The sequence below is a fragment of the Emydura macquarii genome, unplaced genomic scaffold, assembly GCF_026122565.2.
Source record: "Emydura macquarii macquarii isolate MOO-44397 ecotype Brisbane River unplaced genomic scaffold, CSIRO-AGI_Emac_v2 contig_3220, whole genome shotgun sequence".
In the NCBI taxonomy this organism is placed as follows: domain Eukaryota; kingdom Metazoa; phylum Chordata; order Testudines; family Chelidae; genus Emydura; species Emydura macquarii.
This window is the reverse complement of record NW_027133357.1, coordinates 5423701-5438114: the sequence shown is the minus strand read 5'-3', so window position 1 is coordinate 5438114 and position 14414 is coordinate 5423701. Positions and strand designations below refer to the sequence as shown.

The 14414-nt window shown below is 54.1% G+C and overlaps 2 protein-coding genes across 2 annotated transcripts; one reads left to right on the top strand and one right to left on the bottom strand.

Moving 5' to 3' along the window:
* The first annotated feature begins 1116 nt into the window (after nt 1-1116).
* On the top strand, nt 1117-6365 carry ARMC12 (armadillo repeat containing 12). Its single transcript, XM_067531651.1, has 6 exons — nt 1117-1449; nt 2797-2945; nt 3836-3970; nt 4271-4444; nt 4994-5065; nt 6027-6365. The coding sequence occupies exons 1-6, from the start codon at nt 1311-1313 to the stop codon at nt 6363-6365; spliced, it is 1008 nt and encodes a 335-aa protein (XP_067387752.1). The 5' UTR covers nt 1117-1310.
* Nucleotides 6366-10396: 4031 nt separating this feature from the next.
* Nucleotides 10397-13270, bottom strand: CLPS (colipase). Its single transcript, XM_067531622.1, has 3 exons — nt 13187-13270; nt 11815-11937; nt 10397-10528 (listed from the first exon to the last, which is right to left on the bottom strand). Exons 1-3 carry the CDS (start codon nt 13268-13270, stop codon nt 10397-10399), a joined length of 339 nt encoding a protein of 112 aa, XP_067387723.1.
* Between the last annotated feature and the right edge of the window lie 1144 nt (nt 13271-14414).

Below are 14414 nucleotides of genomic sequence, written 5' to 3'. Positions count from 1 at the left end.
CCCCCCATCCGCTCCCATTTTGCAGGGCTCCGCAGCACTTCCTCACTGCTGCAAGAGCAACGGCCACCCAGGGACCTGAGCGTTCAGCCAGCTCACTCCGCCCTACACAGCGGGACAGCAGCGTGAGCCCCAGCGAGAAGAGAATCCCCACTAGAGTTCGCCTGCGGCACACAGCCGAGCCGTTCAGATTCCAGCCGGCCGCGGGGTGCCGGGGGACTGAGGGGCAGCCATAATATGCAGGCTGACTTTCCCCGCCACTGAAATGCAGCCACCTCTGGAGTAGTGCGGGGCGGCTGTTTGACAGGGCACTATCACGTTACGGAACCATTTGCGACGGGAAGGGAAGAATCCTACACCCCGCTGAAATTCAAGGGGGACCCTGGAGAGGCCGAGTGGCACCAAGCTGGAGTTTGCCCAGGGCACCAGGATTAACACCTCTGTTGTGGCACAGAGCACCCATGGGTCCAGACTTGGGTGTTAATAACTCTCATCTGAGCGAGCGTGGCCCCTGCAGCAGCGCACCACCAGACCCCATACTGGCAGAGTGACCCAGCCCCGCTCCAGGCAGCGCCTTGGAGGGTGCGACCCTGGCTCTGTTTGTGGGACGCCCAAGGGGTGACGTTGGGGGCAAGAGAGGAGAGTATGTTTGAAAACACTCAGCGCTTTTGCAGTAAGATGGGGGTTTGGTGGACATGGGAGAGGTGTGGGTGCGTCAGCGCTCTGTACCGTGCAGCAGGCAGGAAGTTCAGAGGGAACGCAAGAGGGTGTCTCCCTCCAGCTGACCCAGATGGTCCAGTCTGCTGTGGAAATGGGGCCTTCCTCACCCCAGAGGATCCCTCAGAGGATGAATGGTGGAGAGGCCAGTGGAAACCCTCCAGCCATCTCTAGGACTTTGCTGCCCTCCAATGGTGTATGCTGGATCTTCCTCCAGGGATCCAGCAGTGCAAGCCAGCTGGTGCCCTCGGATCCAAGAAATCCCAATTCCTCATCCCCTTTACCGAGATGGAGATGGAGCAGCAGCAGATTCACACTCTCATTATGGAGGTGCTGGCTTTTAATGAATAATAACCCAGAGTCCTTCCTCCCACACCCGCTCTTCCCCCAGCCAGCAGGGAATGCACCCCAGCTCATGTGCCATGATGGTACATGACATCACAAACCATCTGATGAGCAGCGTAGCAGGTCCAGCTGGGGGACCTGTCTGAGGCCACTGTTCCGGACCCTTGGGAGTTCTGGTTCTAGAGCACAGCCCCCCTCAGCGGGTTCTTGGCATTTCCCCCTCAGATGCCGCCAGGCAGCAAGGCAAGAAGATGGAGTACTTAGAGATGTGCACCCGTAAAAACATGCTCAGCGTGGCCACCGGAGCTGGGGCCGTCTACCTGCTCTACAAGACCATCAGAGCGGGACTGAACTGTCCCCGCTTCAACCTGGAGCCTGTCAGCATCGCCAGTGAGTAGCGGGCGCAGCCACCTGCTTCTAGGAGAGCTCGGTACAGCGCCCTTCGCGGGCCCTGTTGACGGCAGCCCATTGGGCTAGCAGAAGGGATCAGGTCCCCAAAGGACAAGTTACTCCTGTCGCTGGTACCCTGTGAACGTCATATAATGCTTGCTGGTGTGGGAGCAAAGGGGGAACTTGAGCAACCAGGTGCCTCAGCGTTCTAATCCTGGCTCTGCTGCGGACCTGCTGGCTGACTTTGGGCAAGTCACTTCACTTCTCCGTGCCTCAGTTTCCCCGCCTCTCTTTGAGATGAGTCCAAGCCAAAATCCGGGATCCAAACAGCTCCAGCCTCTGGGGTGTTCGGATCCAGCTCTGACTTTGCAGCGCAGGCCCCTCTCTAGTAATAATACTTGCCTCTCCCGTCAGGGGATCCTGAGGCTCTGAGGGCTTGTCTGCTGGCATCAGGAGTTTGAATGGAAGTTCTGAAGTGGCAGATATCAGCCTTGTTATATACAGCCAACATGTTCACTGCAGGCCCATGCAGTGTGAGTGTTGATGAGAACCGTCCGGGCTGCAGAACACGTGTTCTGTCACCGCTGTGTGGTTGTTATCATTATTCTAAATTTCACTATTGTTTATTGCCCTAGTTTTGAGTGAGGCCTCATTAAAGGTCAAAGCCCATGTCCCTCTCTCTCTCTCTCTCTCTCTCTCTCTCTCCTGAAAGTGTCATTCCATCACTGCCAGTAGGGGGACCCCCTCGCTCAGGTAACCTAGGTGGCCGATTATCTACAGCAGCCTCCCTGGAATTTCACTAGCACGATCATGTGGCCTGATGCCACATGGCCACGCTGGTAGCTGAACAATCTGCAGCACGCTGCTGTTTCCCAGACTGCTGGCCCCAGTGGGTTTTCAGGAGGATCTTTGTCTCATCCCTTGCAGTGACAGTACCAAAGCCAGTGCCGGCTTTCCAGGCTCTGCTGGCTGCCACTTTAGGCTCCCCCTCTCCGCTGTAATTTCATAAACCTCTGTTCTGGCCAGCTCCCATTCACCTGTGCATGCTCCTGACCCCTCATGGCAGGAGAACCCCAAGTTCCATGGCAGGTTGGAACAGCACAACTAAATGAGAGGCAATGGGCCCAGATCATGCAGCAGCACAACAGGAAATAGAATGCAGGTCTCCTGAGTCCCTGTCCAGTGCTCTATCCACTAGGCAACATTGTCTCATAGTATTAAAAGCCTCCACTGGCTGCTTTCCTCTTGGAGCTCAGCTTGCAGGTGAGAAGGCTTCATGCCAGCTGCAAGGGTCTGAACTCTGCTCCCCTCAGCGCTGGTGGCTTATTGCTGGGTGATTGTTCCTAGGACTCACCATAGAGCATGGGAATTTTGCTGTGAAAGATTCTGGAGAGCTGCGGAGGCTCCTGATTTCCCTGAGCCAGAAGCAGGATGATTACTCCAAGAGCATGATATTACACAGCATCACCCGCTGCGTTTACCTGCTGGAGTCGGAGGTGAGAGCAAAGGAAAGCTGGCCATTTCAATCAGAGCTCCTTCCAAACCTGCTGGCTGCTGGGGAAAGAGAGATTCTGGGTCGGTGGGAAAGCTGAAGGGCAGAAAGGAATGGGTTGCAATTCCTGATCCGGGGGAACACGCTCCAGGCCAGATCTGATCTGAGCTGGCATCACAAGCTCAGTGAGTTTTCAGGGGACTCTGCTTGTTGTTCCATGATGACAAAGAATCTTGCCCTGATGAGGCAAAGAGGGAGGCGACGCTGTTTAACCAGAGATGGGTCCAGGCTCTAAAGCCTGGCTCTGGACTGCATGAGTTTGAATGGGCTGAGGATTTGGTCTAATTTTTTACAGGGCAAGCCCGGTTTCTTATAATGTCATTTCTCTAACTCTGTGAAGACCCCGTTGGAAACCAGCGCCACCCTAGTCTGAGCTCCGCATTCTCTCAGCTGCCAGGTGTCTGACAGCCTTGTGTCTTGTGCTTGCACAGAGCCTCCCAGCTATTGCCTGTGGCTGCAGGGAACCAGCTACAGTGCAAAGCGGGGGCGCTCTCAGCCCTCTCACTCCCTGCATCAGGCCACAGAGAGCAGGATGGTGGCCCTCACATGGCAGAGACGGTCCCTTGGCGGGGACATGGCCGACTTTAAGAGACGGCAACAGGGGTCCGGCCCTGGGAGTGGTGGGGCTCTGCCTGGGTTCAACAGCGCAGCTCCCTAGTCCCCACTGACAAACTGACTAGAAGGGAAGCTCCGCTGGCCCCACCCCTCAGGTACTTATATGGGTCCCAGACCCCCAGTACCTCCATTTATGGGCACAAATAATTATTCAGAAGTGAGATGTCCCCGCGTGTGTTTTAATTCAACTCTACCCAGGTCTGTGTCTTACTTCTCCAGGCCTCAGCCTGTACCCATGAGGACATCAAACAGGTGGCATCAGGCTTGGATGACAAAGATAAAGGCATCAAAATCCAGACGTTAAATGCCCTCAAGGCATTTGCTGGTATCCGGAAGTTTAGAATTAAAATCCAGGTAATTGCTTCCCTCTCTGCCTCTCACTCTATCAATGGATCCACAAAGCTGCAGAAAACGATATAGCTGGACTCCTTGGGCTCTAATGTTACCTCTAAGCCCTCTGCCTCTGGGAACAACCGTATTGATTCCCAGCCTGAGCTGATCTTTCTCTCTGAAAAGAAACATGTGGTGTCCTTCTTTAGAGCCGCACACAGCACAGTAGCGGTCACCCCTGGAGGGCGTTACTAAGGGCTGCACTTGCCCCAGGCTTTTGGGGTCAGGTGAACAGTCACGGGTCTGCTCTGTCTTCCCGCGCAGGAGTTTGTGCCCAAGATCCTGGAGCTGGTCACCACCATCTGGGACACCGAGCTGCACATTGCTGGGCTGAGGCTGCTCAATGGGTTGCCTTTGCCGGATCACACCCACCCCCTCCTGAGACGGGTGATACCGTCCTTCATGGAGATTCTGCAGACGGGGAGCACTTTGGTCCAGGTATAGAAACGTGGGCGTTCCTCCTTCTCCCAGCCAGGGGCTCCTGCACCATTGCTGATGTGGGGGGGGGGGGTCCTTGTCTGGGACAGGAGGAGCTGTGAGCTCCTCCCGCACCATGCCCTTGAGCTGTTCCCTAGGGGTGCTGCCGGGTGACTCTGAGGACTGGTTCTCAGTGTGCTTTACACGCACGAACTAACCCCGCTCGCCTCGCCCCTCAGCCCTCCTTTACAGATGGGAAACTGGGACTTGTCTAAACCCACAGAACGAGTCGCTGTCCCAGCTCAGCTTGGAATGCAGGCAACCCGGGATCCCAGTCCTGAGCTCGGCCACTCGGCTGGTTTTGTTCTACAGCCAGCGCTCCTGGCCCGTGCCCTAGAGCGCCTCCTGCTGGGGGAGGCTGGGACTGGAGTGAGTCGCTGTGAGGTCTCCCATCTCGTTCCCTACAGTGGCGCCTGCAGGACACTGACCTTTGCTTCCGCAGTGACGGGGCCCGCTGTGGCGTTCCCCTCCTCGAGTCATGTGCTGAGACACCCTGCCCTGTTTTCCCAGGTGCAAGTTCTCAAGCTGCTGAGCATCCTGGCCCAGAAAGAAGACCTTCTGTATGACATCATGAACTGCCAGGTAAGGGCCAGTCTGCTACCAGGGCTGGGAGCATCTTGAAGAGCCGGGCCTGAGGCAGAGGGGAGCAGGGAGCACAAGAGTTTGCAAGGAGAGGGGCATCTGGGGTCCTCTATTATAGGCGGCACAGGCAGTGCCTGACATTTTCCCTTTTAAGATCTAACATTTCCCCTGTTGCTTATAACTTTGCAACACGTCAGCTGCTCGGGCTGAAGTTTCCCTGCTGGGGCTGTGCCTCCGGCTGAATACACTTAGAAGAATTGAGTCGCATTCGTCCTGATTTGGATACAGTTGCTGATTAGGATGAAAACCAAACCCACAAAAAAAAAAAAAAAAAAAAAGACACGCTCTCCCTGCTGCTTTTCACCTGCAAATGCCGAGTGTTAACCTGGGACGGGGCAGCAAAACCCTCCACCCCTGCGCCTGCTCCCTCCTACTCCAGCCCCAGGCTCTTCCCTCTGTGCTCCAGGCCCTGGAACTGAACCACTTCTGTTTGCTGAACTTCACAGAAGCTTCCTTAACTTGCCTGCTCCATTGACAGGCTGGTGGGGTCCAGAATCCCCCGAGAGGCTGATCTCAAGACATTTCGGGCCCAACAGGAGCAGAAAGCCAGTGCCTGAGCTGGCTCCAAGTTCGCTGTGGTCTGGGCTCAGAGGTCTGGATCAAGCTCAGAGAAACTGCAGCTCTTGCTCTTCCTTTCGAGGCTGGCCATATCCCTGCTGGGGCTGGGAAGGATGAGCAGAGAGATACAGACCTAGGTGGATCAGAATCCCCTGGGTCCTCAGGACCCTGTGCGTTGCCTTTGGGACGGGTTCCCTCACCCTCCGTCCCTCCCACATTCCCATCAGGCAGGCTTGGCGCCCCTGCCACCGCTCGGCCAGCCAGCCTTGAAACGTTGTTCCTAGGCAGAGGCACAAGGGGGCTGTGAACGGAGCCCACAGCAGTGCTTTCCTTGGGCCCCCAGGTGCACGCGGACTTCCTGAACCTCTTCCACTCCTCGCTGCCTGGCAACCTGCTCTACGAGGTGCTGGTGTTCGTGGAGAAGCTGAGCGAGGGGCGCCTGACCCCGCAGTACCAGTCGGTGCTCTGGGAGTACAACGAGCTGTCCCTCCACGAGGTGCTCTTCGGAGAGGACTCCCGCCTGGCCGACCGCCTGCTCTCCCTCATCATCCACCCTGAGGAAGAGGTGCAGATCCAGGCCTGCAAGGTCATCCTGAGCATCCAGCTCTGCAAGGAGGAGGAGGCCAAACTCAGCAAACACCGCATCGACTGCTCCTACTTCGATGACGACGCCAACCCCTGAGTTGGCTAGTGGCGGGGGTGGGTTATAAGCAGATCAGACCAGAAGAATAACCAGAGGCTAATAAAAGAGGTCAGGCATGAGGGGCATCGCCATCTGTCTGCGTCTTTCCCCAGAAAGCAGCCAATATCAGTGGGGAACCGGGGATCTCAAAGGAGCCTGTCTCAGCAATTCAGCCCCTAGGAAACATCCCCAGTGCCACTGCTCAGAAAGCAAATTCAGGCCTCGGCTAGGCGGAGGATTTGTCCTCCTTCCAGCCATCACGGTTGGCTGTCTCAGTGCAAACCCCCAGTGCAGCCAGGCCAAGCTGCTGCTTGCACCAGGAGCGGGAGCTCACCCCTGCTTGAAACGAGGAAGTGTGAACCGTGACTTTGCCCCATCCTAACTAGGGGGTTGCCCTGGAGAAGCTACACCAGTGGCTGGAATTGGGGCAAACCCTCAGGGCAGACAAGGCCTTACAGGGGATGTCTACACTGCACGCTAAGCCCAGATCTGAGGGAGCTGCGCGTGGGGGCCCACGCCTGAGCGTGCACACTGCATTGAAAAACTAGCCTTGCCGTTGCTGGACCTGGCTCGCACAGCTGTGCCGGTGCATCCGCACTGCACCACGCAGACCTTCTGCCTCGTGTCTGCGGCTTGAGCTGCGTCTACACTGCAGAATGGGCTTGGGCCTGAGTCACGGTGAGACTCAAACTCTGAGCCACGCCCTAGCCGGGTCCTAGGACCTGGGTCCGGAGTGCTTGCTGACGCAAGTCAGACTGAGGGCTGCATGGAGGGAAATGGGGCTTGGGCTCAAAGCCGAGTCCCAGCCCGGGCTCAGCGTGGGGCATAGACAAACACTGGAATGAATGCTGAACAAGGCGGCGTGGGGAGGGGTGGTTATGCCCACACTCCACACTGCCTGCCCCACAGCTCCTAGGGCAAATGCCATGTGCTGGGTCCCATCTGCAAAGCTCCAAGTGGTCTAGAACCCAGCTGCGTCCCAGGCCCCTTCTCCCCCCATTCCCTGCCCAAGGAAGAGGCGTGGTGGGAGGAAGGTCTCCTGCTGAATTCGCTCCCATTTCAAGTACACTGAGAGCCAGTCCTGGCCCCCGGGGGAGAAAGGACTGCAACGCACCCCTCTATCCAGGCTGCCTGGGCTGGCCCCAGCTGGCCCCTGACAAGTACCACTGTAGCGTTAGGAAGGGCAATGGTGAGAGGAGATGGAGCGAACAGGAAAATGCTCCCTTCCAACCTCCAGGATTCGGGGTGTCCAAGGCGAACGGCCTTGTCCGCCCAGTCCAGCTCTGGGTCACGTGCAGGGCTGTAACTGGCAGCCTGGGGGTTGGACAGGACACACACTGGCCAGTCCGTTGCCCCCTAGCGCCTGCAGCAGCCCCATAACCTCCTGAGGCAGGTGTGCCCTCGTAGCCTACCTGAGCACTCATGCAGCAGGCTCAGTCAGACAGAGGGAGCTAGCAGAGGGTGGATGAAGAACAAAATATACCTGCCCTAAGAAATGTTGCTCCAAGAAAATTGCACATGGCACAAGGTGCATGCACCCCTGGGCCACGCTGCCAGGGCCAACCAGGCCTCGAATGGGAACAATGCACCAGAAGGAAACTGCCGTCCTCCCATATTGCTGGTGAAACCTTTCATACCAAGGGGGATGCGTTCCCCACCCCCCGACCCTGCTTCCAGCTTTCAAAGCCTTTGTCTGCCAGGGGACTGTCAGTCCGGTAATTCCCAGCCTTCCCCTTGTGGTGCCCATGTTATGACTGAGGATAAGGCCCAGACTAACGCTCCCTCCTGTTAAAAGGCGTGAGATTTCACCAACGAGTGGTCAGTTCAAGGACCCCTGAAAGGCATTCAGTTACACAGGGGAAAGGTGGGCTGAGCTCACATTAGAGCAATGCCAATACATAAGCCACAAAAGGCAGGGTGGTTGAGTGGTTAAAGCTAAAGGGGAGTCAGGCGAGTGGAGCTCCTGGTTCCAGGTTCTGACACTGACTTGGTGGGTGCCCCTGAAGAAGTCACTTTTAACTTTGTGGTGCCTCAGTTTCCCCTCGTTGTGTCTTGCTCTTACACAGCAAACAATATGAACAAAAACCCACAGGGCATGGTGGGATCCAAAGAACCATGTTTATCAAGTATCCACGACATGAGAAGCCTAGCTACACGTGCACATGTAGCTGTGGTTGGGTTTTGGAGACGTCTAAAACATAGGACACAACGAGTGCCACTAGGGGGCTGGCGACCTCTTTGAAGGGGTACCGCCCTATTCCTATAAATACACCCTTTGTCGAAAACGCAGGCAAAGCGCAGTGTTCACAGACATTTGCAGTAGGGGATCAGATTCTGCTCATGGCCATTGCTAGAGTGACTCGGGGCCTGTGCTTTGCCACAACAGAGGAATAAAGGAGAAGCTCCTTTTTTGACTTCTAACATCATATTACCAGCTGTCGTAAAGAGCTTGCACTAAGAAAGCCATTTGCAATGCACAATGCTAACAAGTTTTATTTGTCCTGCAAAACCCAGGAACTATGTTGAGTGGCAGCTATTGTTACCTTATCTATTGATTAGCTATTTACATGCAGGTAAGGTTTATATATACAGCCACAGAACTGCCTGCCAACACCGCTTAGGAGATGGTGTGAGTAGAGCTGGTCAGAAAATGGGGGTTTTCCACGCTAAAAAACTGATTTTTTGGCAAAAAAAATCAAAATTAAAATCTGAAATATTTTGGCTGAAAACCAAAATAGTACAATTCTGAAAGGCTGCTGTGGTGCCTCATGGGAGTTGCAGTTTGGGTGCTTTCTGCTCTCATTCACCTCTGTAGACCAGGCTCCCTGACTGGACAATATCTTCCACAATGCACCCCAATCTCCTCTTAGGGGGAAGGAGAGTGCATTGTGGGAGTTGTGTGGCCATGGTGCATCATAGGAAATGAAGTCTGGCTGGAGAGCAAAAAAAGCTGCTAGCTGAATGATTTCAGTGACTGAAATTTCCTCAGATTTAGCCAATCTGCCCCGGATAGTCCACAGGGAGACGGAAATCCCTCTCCAACCTTGTTCTGCCCAAGGCATGAGCCTTCTCTGAGTTGGTCTGAAGTCTTACCTATCTCCCACTAAATCTCTTCCTTCCTACCTGCTACAGACCCTTTTCTCCCTCTACCTTGGCTCATGGAACAGGTCCTGGCCCTGCTACCTCTCCATAAACTGGAGAAGGAGGTGGAAGGTGGGGAACGATGCCCAATCTCACAATGTTACCCACAGGAGAAGAAAGGTTTTACTGGAAAGTCCAACAATAGCGTCAGAGATCCCTTCCCCCATTCCCAGGCAGGGTTGGAGTGACATGGACAGGCACAAGATTTGCTGCGGCACCATGGAGAAGCTGGTCAGATATTGCAGAAAAAGAGTCTATGATGTAATCAGTGGGAAGTCGAGGCCAGGGCTGGGCGAGGTCGGCACTGCTTATGAACAACGGGATTCAGGAGAGGGCACCAGGAAGCTGACTCCAGCCCCTTTGGTAAAGCATCAGCTGAAGATACAGAGCAGGATAGAGGCAGGTAGCTATTTTTGAGGACTTGAGCGTGGGAGAGAAAAGAATGGCTCTCGGAGAGCTGTGAACTAATGTGTTCTTGTTTCACCCAGATACAGGGGAAGGGTGCTCTGACTCGTAAGACTCAGCACAGAGAGACACCAGGTAATCAAATGTCATTCAGTATTCCTGTGTGTTACTCCAGCAGGGCTGAGTGTAGGTGTTTGAAAGCGTGTGTGTACATGTGGTGCGGGTCTGTGTGCAGGTGTTGGTGAGAGCAGGAGGGATCCGTGTCTGTGTGGGTAGAAAGGGGTGTTTGGTAGGGGGGATAAACATGTAACAAGACAGGTACCTGTATGCGGTGGGGTGAGACGTGTGGAGGAAGGAGCATGGGAAGAGATGTCTGGTGTATACAGTAGATACGCTGGAGAGGAGAGGTGTGTGCAGCGGAAGGGGTGATGGTTGTGGGACACGTGCCTGGGAAGGGGGACATTTCTTATGCTGTGATTCCATTGTTACTTGGATGAGCTCTTAGGGTCCTGGCAGATGCCGTAGTTGGTGTTGGTGATGGATCCCACGATGCTCTTATCGACCTCGCAGGTTAAGCCGTTCTCACAGGGACACTTGTAGTAAACCCCATAGATGCTCTGCAGGGGACACAAAGGCCTGGATAATCGTATGGCACATTGGACTGAGCATGCCCAGCGCCCTCTCCGCTCCGCCAGTGAGGCCTCAGCAAACCAGTCTGCTTCTCCAGCAACAAACCCTCAGCTGTCTTCTCTGCCATCCCCTAGCACGGGACACACTTCCTGAGCAGATCCACAAAGCCACCACCCTCCCTGCATTCAAATCCCAGCACTGCCACAACGCCAGCAAGCAACCAGCCAGCTAATAACAGCGAGGAGACGGGCCATTGGGCTGAGACGGTGTACAGGTAACACACCTCCCACAGTGTGGGTCTGTGTCAGCCTCTAGTGACTGATCCCTATAAGAGTTCCAGGTAGGAAACTTGGTCTTCTAGCTCAGTGGTTCCCAACCTTCTTAAGTGTGTGGACCCCTTTTCAACCTCCAAACATTCCGCAGACCACCACATGCTACTAGTTCTATTTGAAATTGTGCATTTCCTTGGTGAGGATGTTGTTATTTTTCTTTTCTGCAGACCCCCTGGAGTAGCCTCGTGGACCACCAGGGGTCTGTGGACCACAGGCTGGGAACCACTGGGTCCCAGGTTTTTACCCTGCTGTCGCCCAGGTGGGCCCATTTGCACAGATACCTCCCTGTACTGACCCGTGTGTGGAATTACCCTGTCCCCTACTCTTTGTCCGTTCAGGCTGTGAGCTCTCCGGGCAGGGACCAGGTCTTCCTGTGTCATCATACAGCACGGCCTGGAAACGGCCACACCTGGGGCTAGGAGACTGGAGCCGGGGGCAGCTAAATGGGAAGCCCAAGAGCGGCCCAGCATTAGCTGGCCATAGCAAGGGGCTGCTGGGCTCCATCACCAGACAAGCTCCTGCCAAGAGGGCAAGCAGCAAGCGAGCCGTGCAGCCTTCCTTCAGAGAGCAGCGAGGATTATAGTGGGAATGTGGCGTCCCCAGAGAGGGAGAGACTCACGAACCAGCCTTGAAAATCCAGTCCTGGTGGCAGGTAAGGTGTTGAAAGAGCCCAAGATCTTTCCAGGGGGTGTCACAAAGAAGAGGCGCACGAGGGAGTATCGGCAGGGCACTGAAAATGGGCCTCAAAAGGTTCAAGTGTTTGGAACGGGATCCCCGAACCTCTGGGGCTTTGCCCCTTCCGAATGCCGGGGCTCTCTCAGCTGCGTGCAAATCCCAACCACGGCTGCTTTACCCACTGCCTAAGGGGGAAGGGAAAGGCACATTGGCAGGCGTGTGTGCCAGGCTAGTGTGTCAGCAGAGCTGCCGGGAACGCCACGTACCTTTGGCGAACACTCCTGGTTCTCGGCTGCTCGGTTCGTACAACGAGCCAGGCTTAGCCCACCAGTCCTGTGACAACAGCTGCTTTTGCACTGAGCACTTTGCAGACACAGCTCCCCATTGTCCTGTAAGGAAAGCACCACGAGAGCTGATGCATGGATCCAAAGGGCTCCAGGGTGATGGTCCATCTCCCCCTGCTTCTTCCTGTCACAGACAGGGAAAGCCACACATTCCTCCTGCCCTCTGTCACGCACACTCTGGACCCTGCCTCCAGTAAGCTCCACTCTGGTGAGTCTCCGCTGGCGGAGAACGTAAGTCCCACTCGGAATGAAATGACTCTGTGAAAAAACATTGCTCTAGGTGGTTTCTCAATAGCGTATCTCAGTATGGAGCGTATGTAGTGTACACACACGCACAGATACGCACGCACTCTCTAAATGGAGTTTGATTTCATCCAAGTTCATTAGAGGATCCTGCAGTTTTTCTTCAGTCCTGACTCAAGTAAAACACTCAGTGCGGTCAATAGGAGTTTGCCCTGAATAAATCATAAGTAAGGATAGCAGGATCCTCCCCTAAAAGTGCATCCCTTGTGCACATGTATGAAATCTGCCATTGCCAACTAAGGGTGAAATACCATTTCGCATCAGCCCCAGTGTCCTAGTCCGAGAATCTGACATTTCCCCCTCTTCACCCTGAATCCCACAAACACCCTCGCTGTGGTTTCCAGGGCTTGATTCTGGGCACACATGCTGACTGGCTCCATCACCTTTTATGTCACAATCCCACAACTCAACAATGAATTGGCTTGTGGTTAAGGCACTATGTAGCAACTGCCACGTGGTCAAAGCACTGGACCGGGACACTAGAAACATCCATTCTGGCTCTGTTCCTGGCTCTGCCATAAGCTTCCTTGTTGACCATGACATTAATGCCTGATTTTCAGAGATGCTGAACTCCTGCCCCTCCAAAGGGAGATGGGGCTGCTTGACACTGCTGCAAAGAAGGCCATTAATCTCTCCGTGCCTCGGTTTCCCCATCTGTAAAATGGAGAGGATGATAACTCCGGGCAGTGAGAATTAATCCATCGGGGTTGTGAGTCATTTCCTTAAGGAGCATGGGGAGGGGCCACAGAAATGCCCATAAAGTCTTTAGAATTCATAAAATAAATTGAAATCAAGCACTAAGATGCAACAGATGCCTATGAAAACCCTTCTCTGCTACCAGAGGAGATTCCCAAGGACACAGAAAGGAAGCAGGGGATATCTGCAGATCTGCAGGGTGGCTAATTCCCCTCTGCTCAGGGAGACTTTCCCTCCCTCTAGAGCATGTGGGCTCAGGCCCAGGCCAACTCAGCATTTCCCAGCTTCCTCTTACCAAATTGAAGATGAGGCCTCGCTGGTGAGAAAACGACTGAGCTGAGGCGAGCGTGAGCAGCAGCAGCAGCAGGGCACCTGCCATCTGGCCTTAGGAGAGTCAAAGATCCTGCTGGGGACTTACAGTGCAGGTGCAGGCGTAGCTGTGTGCCAGGGTTATAAAGCAGGTCTGCCGAGCCACGTCGCCAGCTCTCTCCCAATCACAAATGCACACGTCTCTCTGCAGATAAGGCCAAGCCAGCCCATGAGTTCTCTCATGCTCTGAAATATTGAAGGTGGAAGATAGAAGAATCAAGGGCAACAAAGAAAGGCCTCAACCCTGCAGTCCTTACACAGGCAATCTCAGCCCGGATTTACCTGGTTTGTTCACCCTCCTCCCCCCACTGGTTAAAGCCTCATTATGCTGTACAAAGAGGTACAGCCTGTTACTGAGGTCCTTGCTTGGACACCACACCCACTAAAGTTACGGGAGTTTTGCCTGCGGGGTGCAGGATCAAAGCATTTCTTTGCTGTTATCTCCTCTGGGCAGTTCCTGTACCCGCTGAGAATCGCCCCGTTTGTTCTGGGGTCTCCCCAGTCTCTCTGATCATTCTCAAGGGCTCTGGAGATTATTTAGTGCAGTTGCCTGTCCTCCCAGGCTATGTCAGCAAAATCATTAAAAGCACAAAGCGGGGAATGAATTCACCCTGCTGGGTTCTGATGAGCCAGCACTGGCTCAGTCTGGGAGCTTTGAATGGAAAGACCCAGTGAAAATCACGGCGCTGAACCAGAACCATCAGTACAGACAAGGAGCAGCCCCGGGAAAACACATTTTGGTCTATGAACAAATGGAATTAAGAGTAAGATTTTGCAATTAAGTTGCCTTTCCCTATTCATTATTTTTGTTTGAATTTGAGCAAGTACCTTCTGCTTTAGCCATAATCCAAATATCTGACTGTCTGAGGCAAATTTGGCAACTTTTTCCTATGACAAAGGGAAAACCTTTTGTTAACAGAATCAGAAGCAGGTCGTAGCTTCATCAAAGAGCTCTTTTTTTTAGTAGTTGTAGTTTTTTGTAGTAGTTTTAGTAGACATTATAAAAAGCTGTTTTTACAGAGAGGAGATCAAGAAATGAAATCTGCAATCAGGCCTGCTCCATGGAAATAGAAGATCAGATTTTCCAGGACTGACACCCAGATCTCCAGACCTCAAGCTTTTTGGGGAGTCGTGGTTTTAATCCAGCCCATGAT

Excerpts from the sequence above, each read along its gene's own strand:
- ARMC12 (XM_067531651.1), top strand. The coding sequence starts at position 1,311 with ATGGAGTACTTAGAGATGTGCACCCGTAAAAACATGCTCAGCGTGGCC. Across the intron at positions 2,946-3,835 it reads TTTACCTGCTGGAGTCGGAG|GCCTCAGCCTGTACCCATGA; the intron begins GTGAGAGCAAAG and ends TTACTTCTCCAG. Across the intron at positions 5,066-6,026 it reads ATGACATCATGAACTGCCAG|GTGCACGCGGACTTCCTGAA; the intron begins GTAAGGGCCAGT and ends TTGGGCCCCCAG.
- CLPS (XM_067531622.1), bottom strand. The coding sequence starts at position 13,270 with ATGGCAGGTGCCCTGCTGCTGCTGCTGCTCACGCTCGCCTCAGCTCAG. Across the intron at positions 11,938-13,186 it reads GAGGCCTCATCTTCAATTTG|GACAATGGGGAGCTGTGTCT; the intron begins GTAAGAGGAAGC and ends CTTTCCTTACAG. Across the intron at positions 10,529-11,814 it reads ACCAGGAGTGTTCGCCAAAG|AGCATCTATGGGGTTTACTA; the intron begins GTACGTGGCGTT and ends TGTCCCCTGCAG.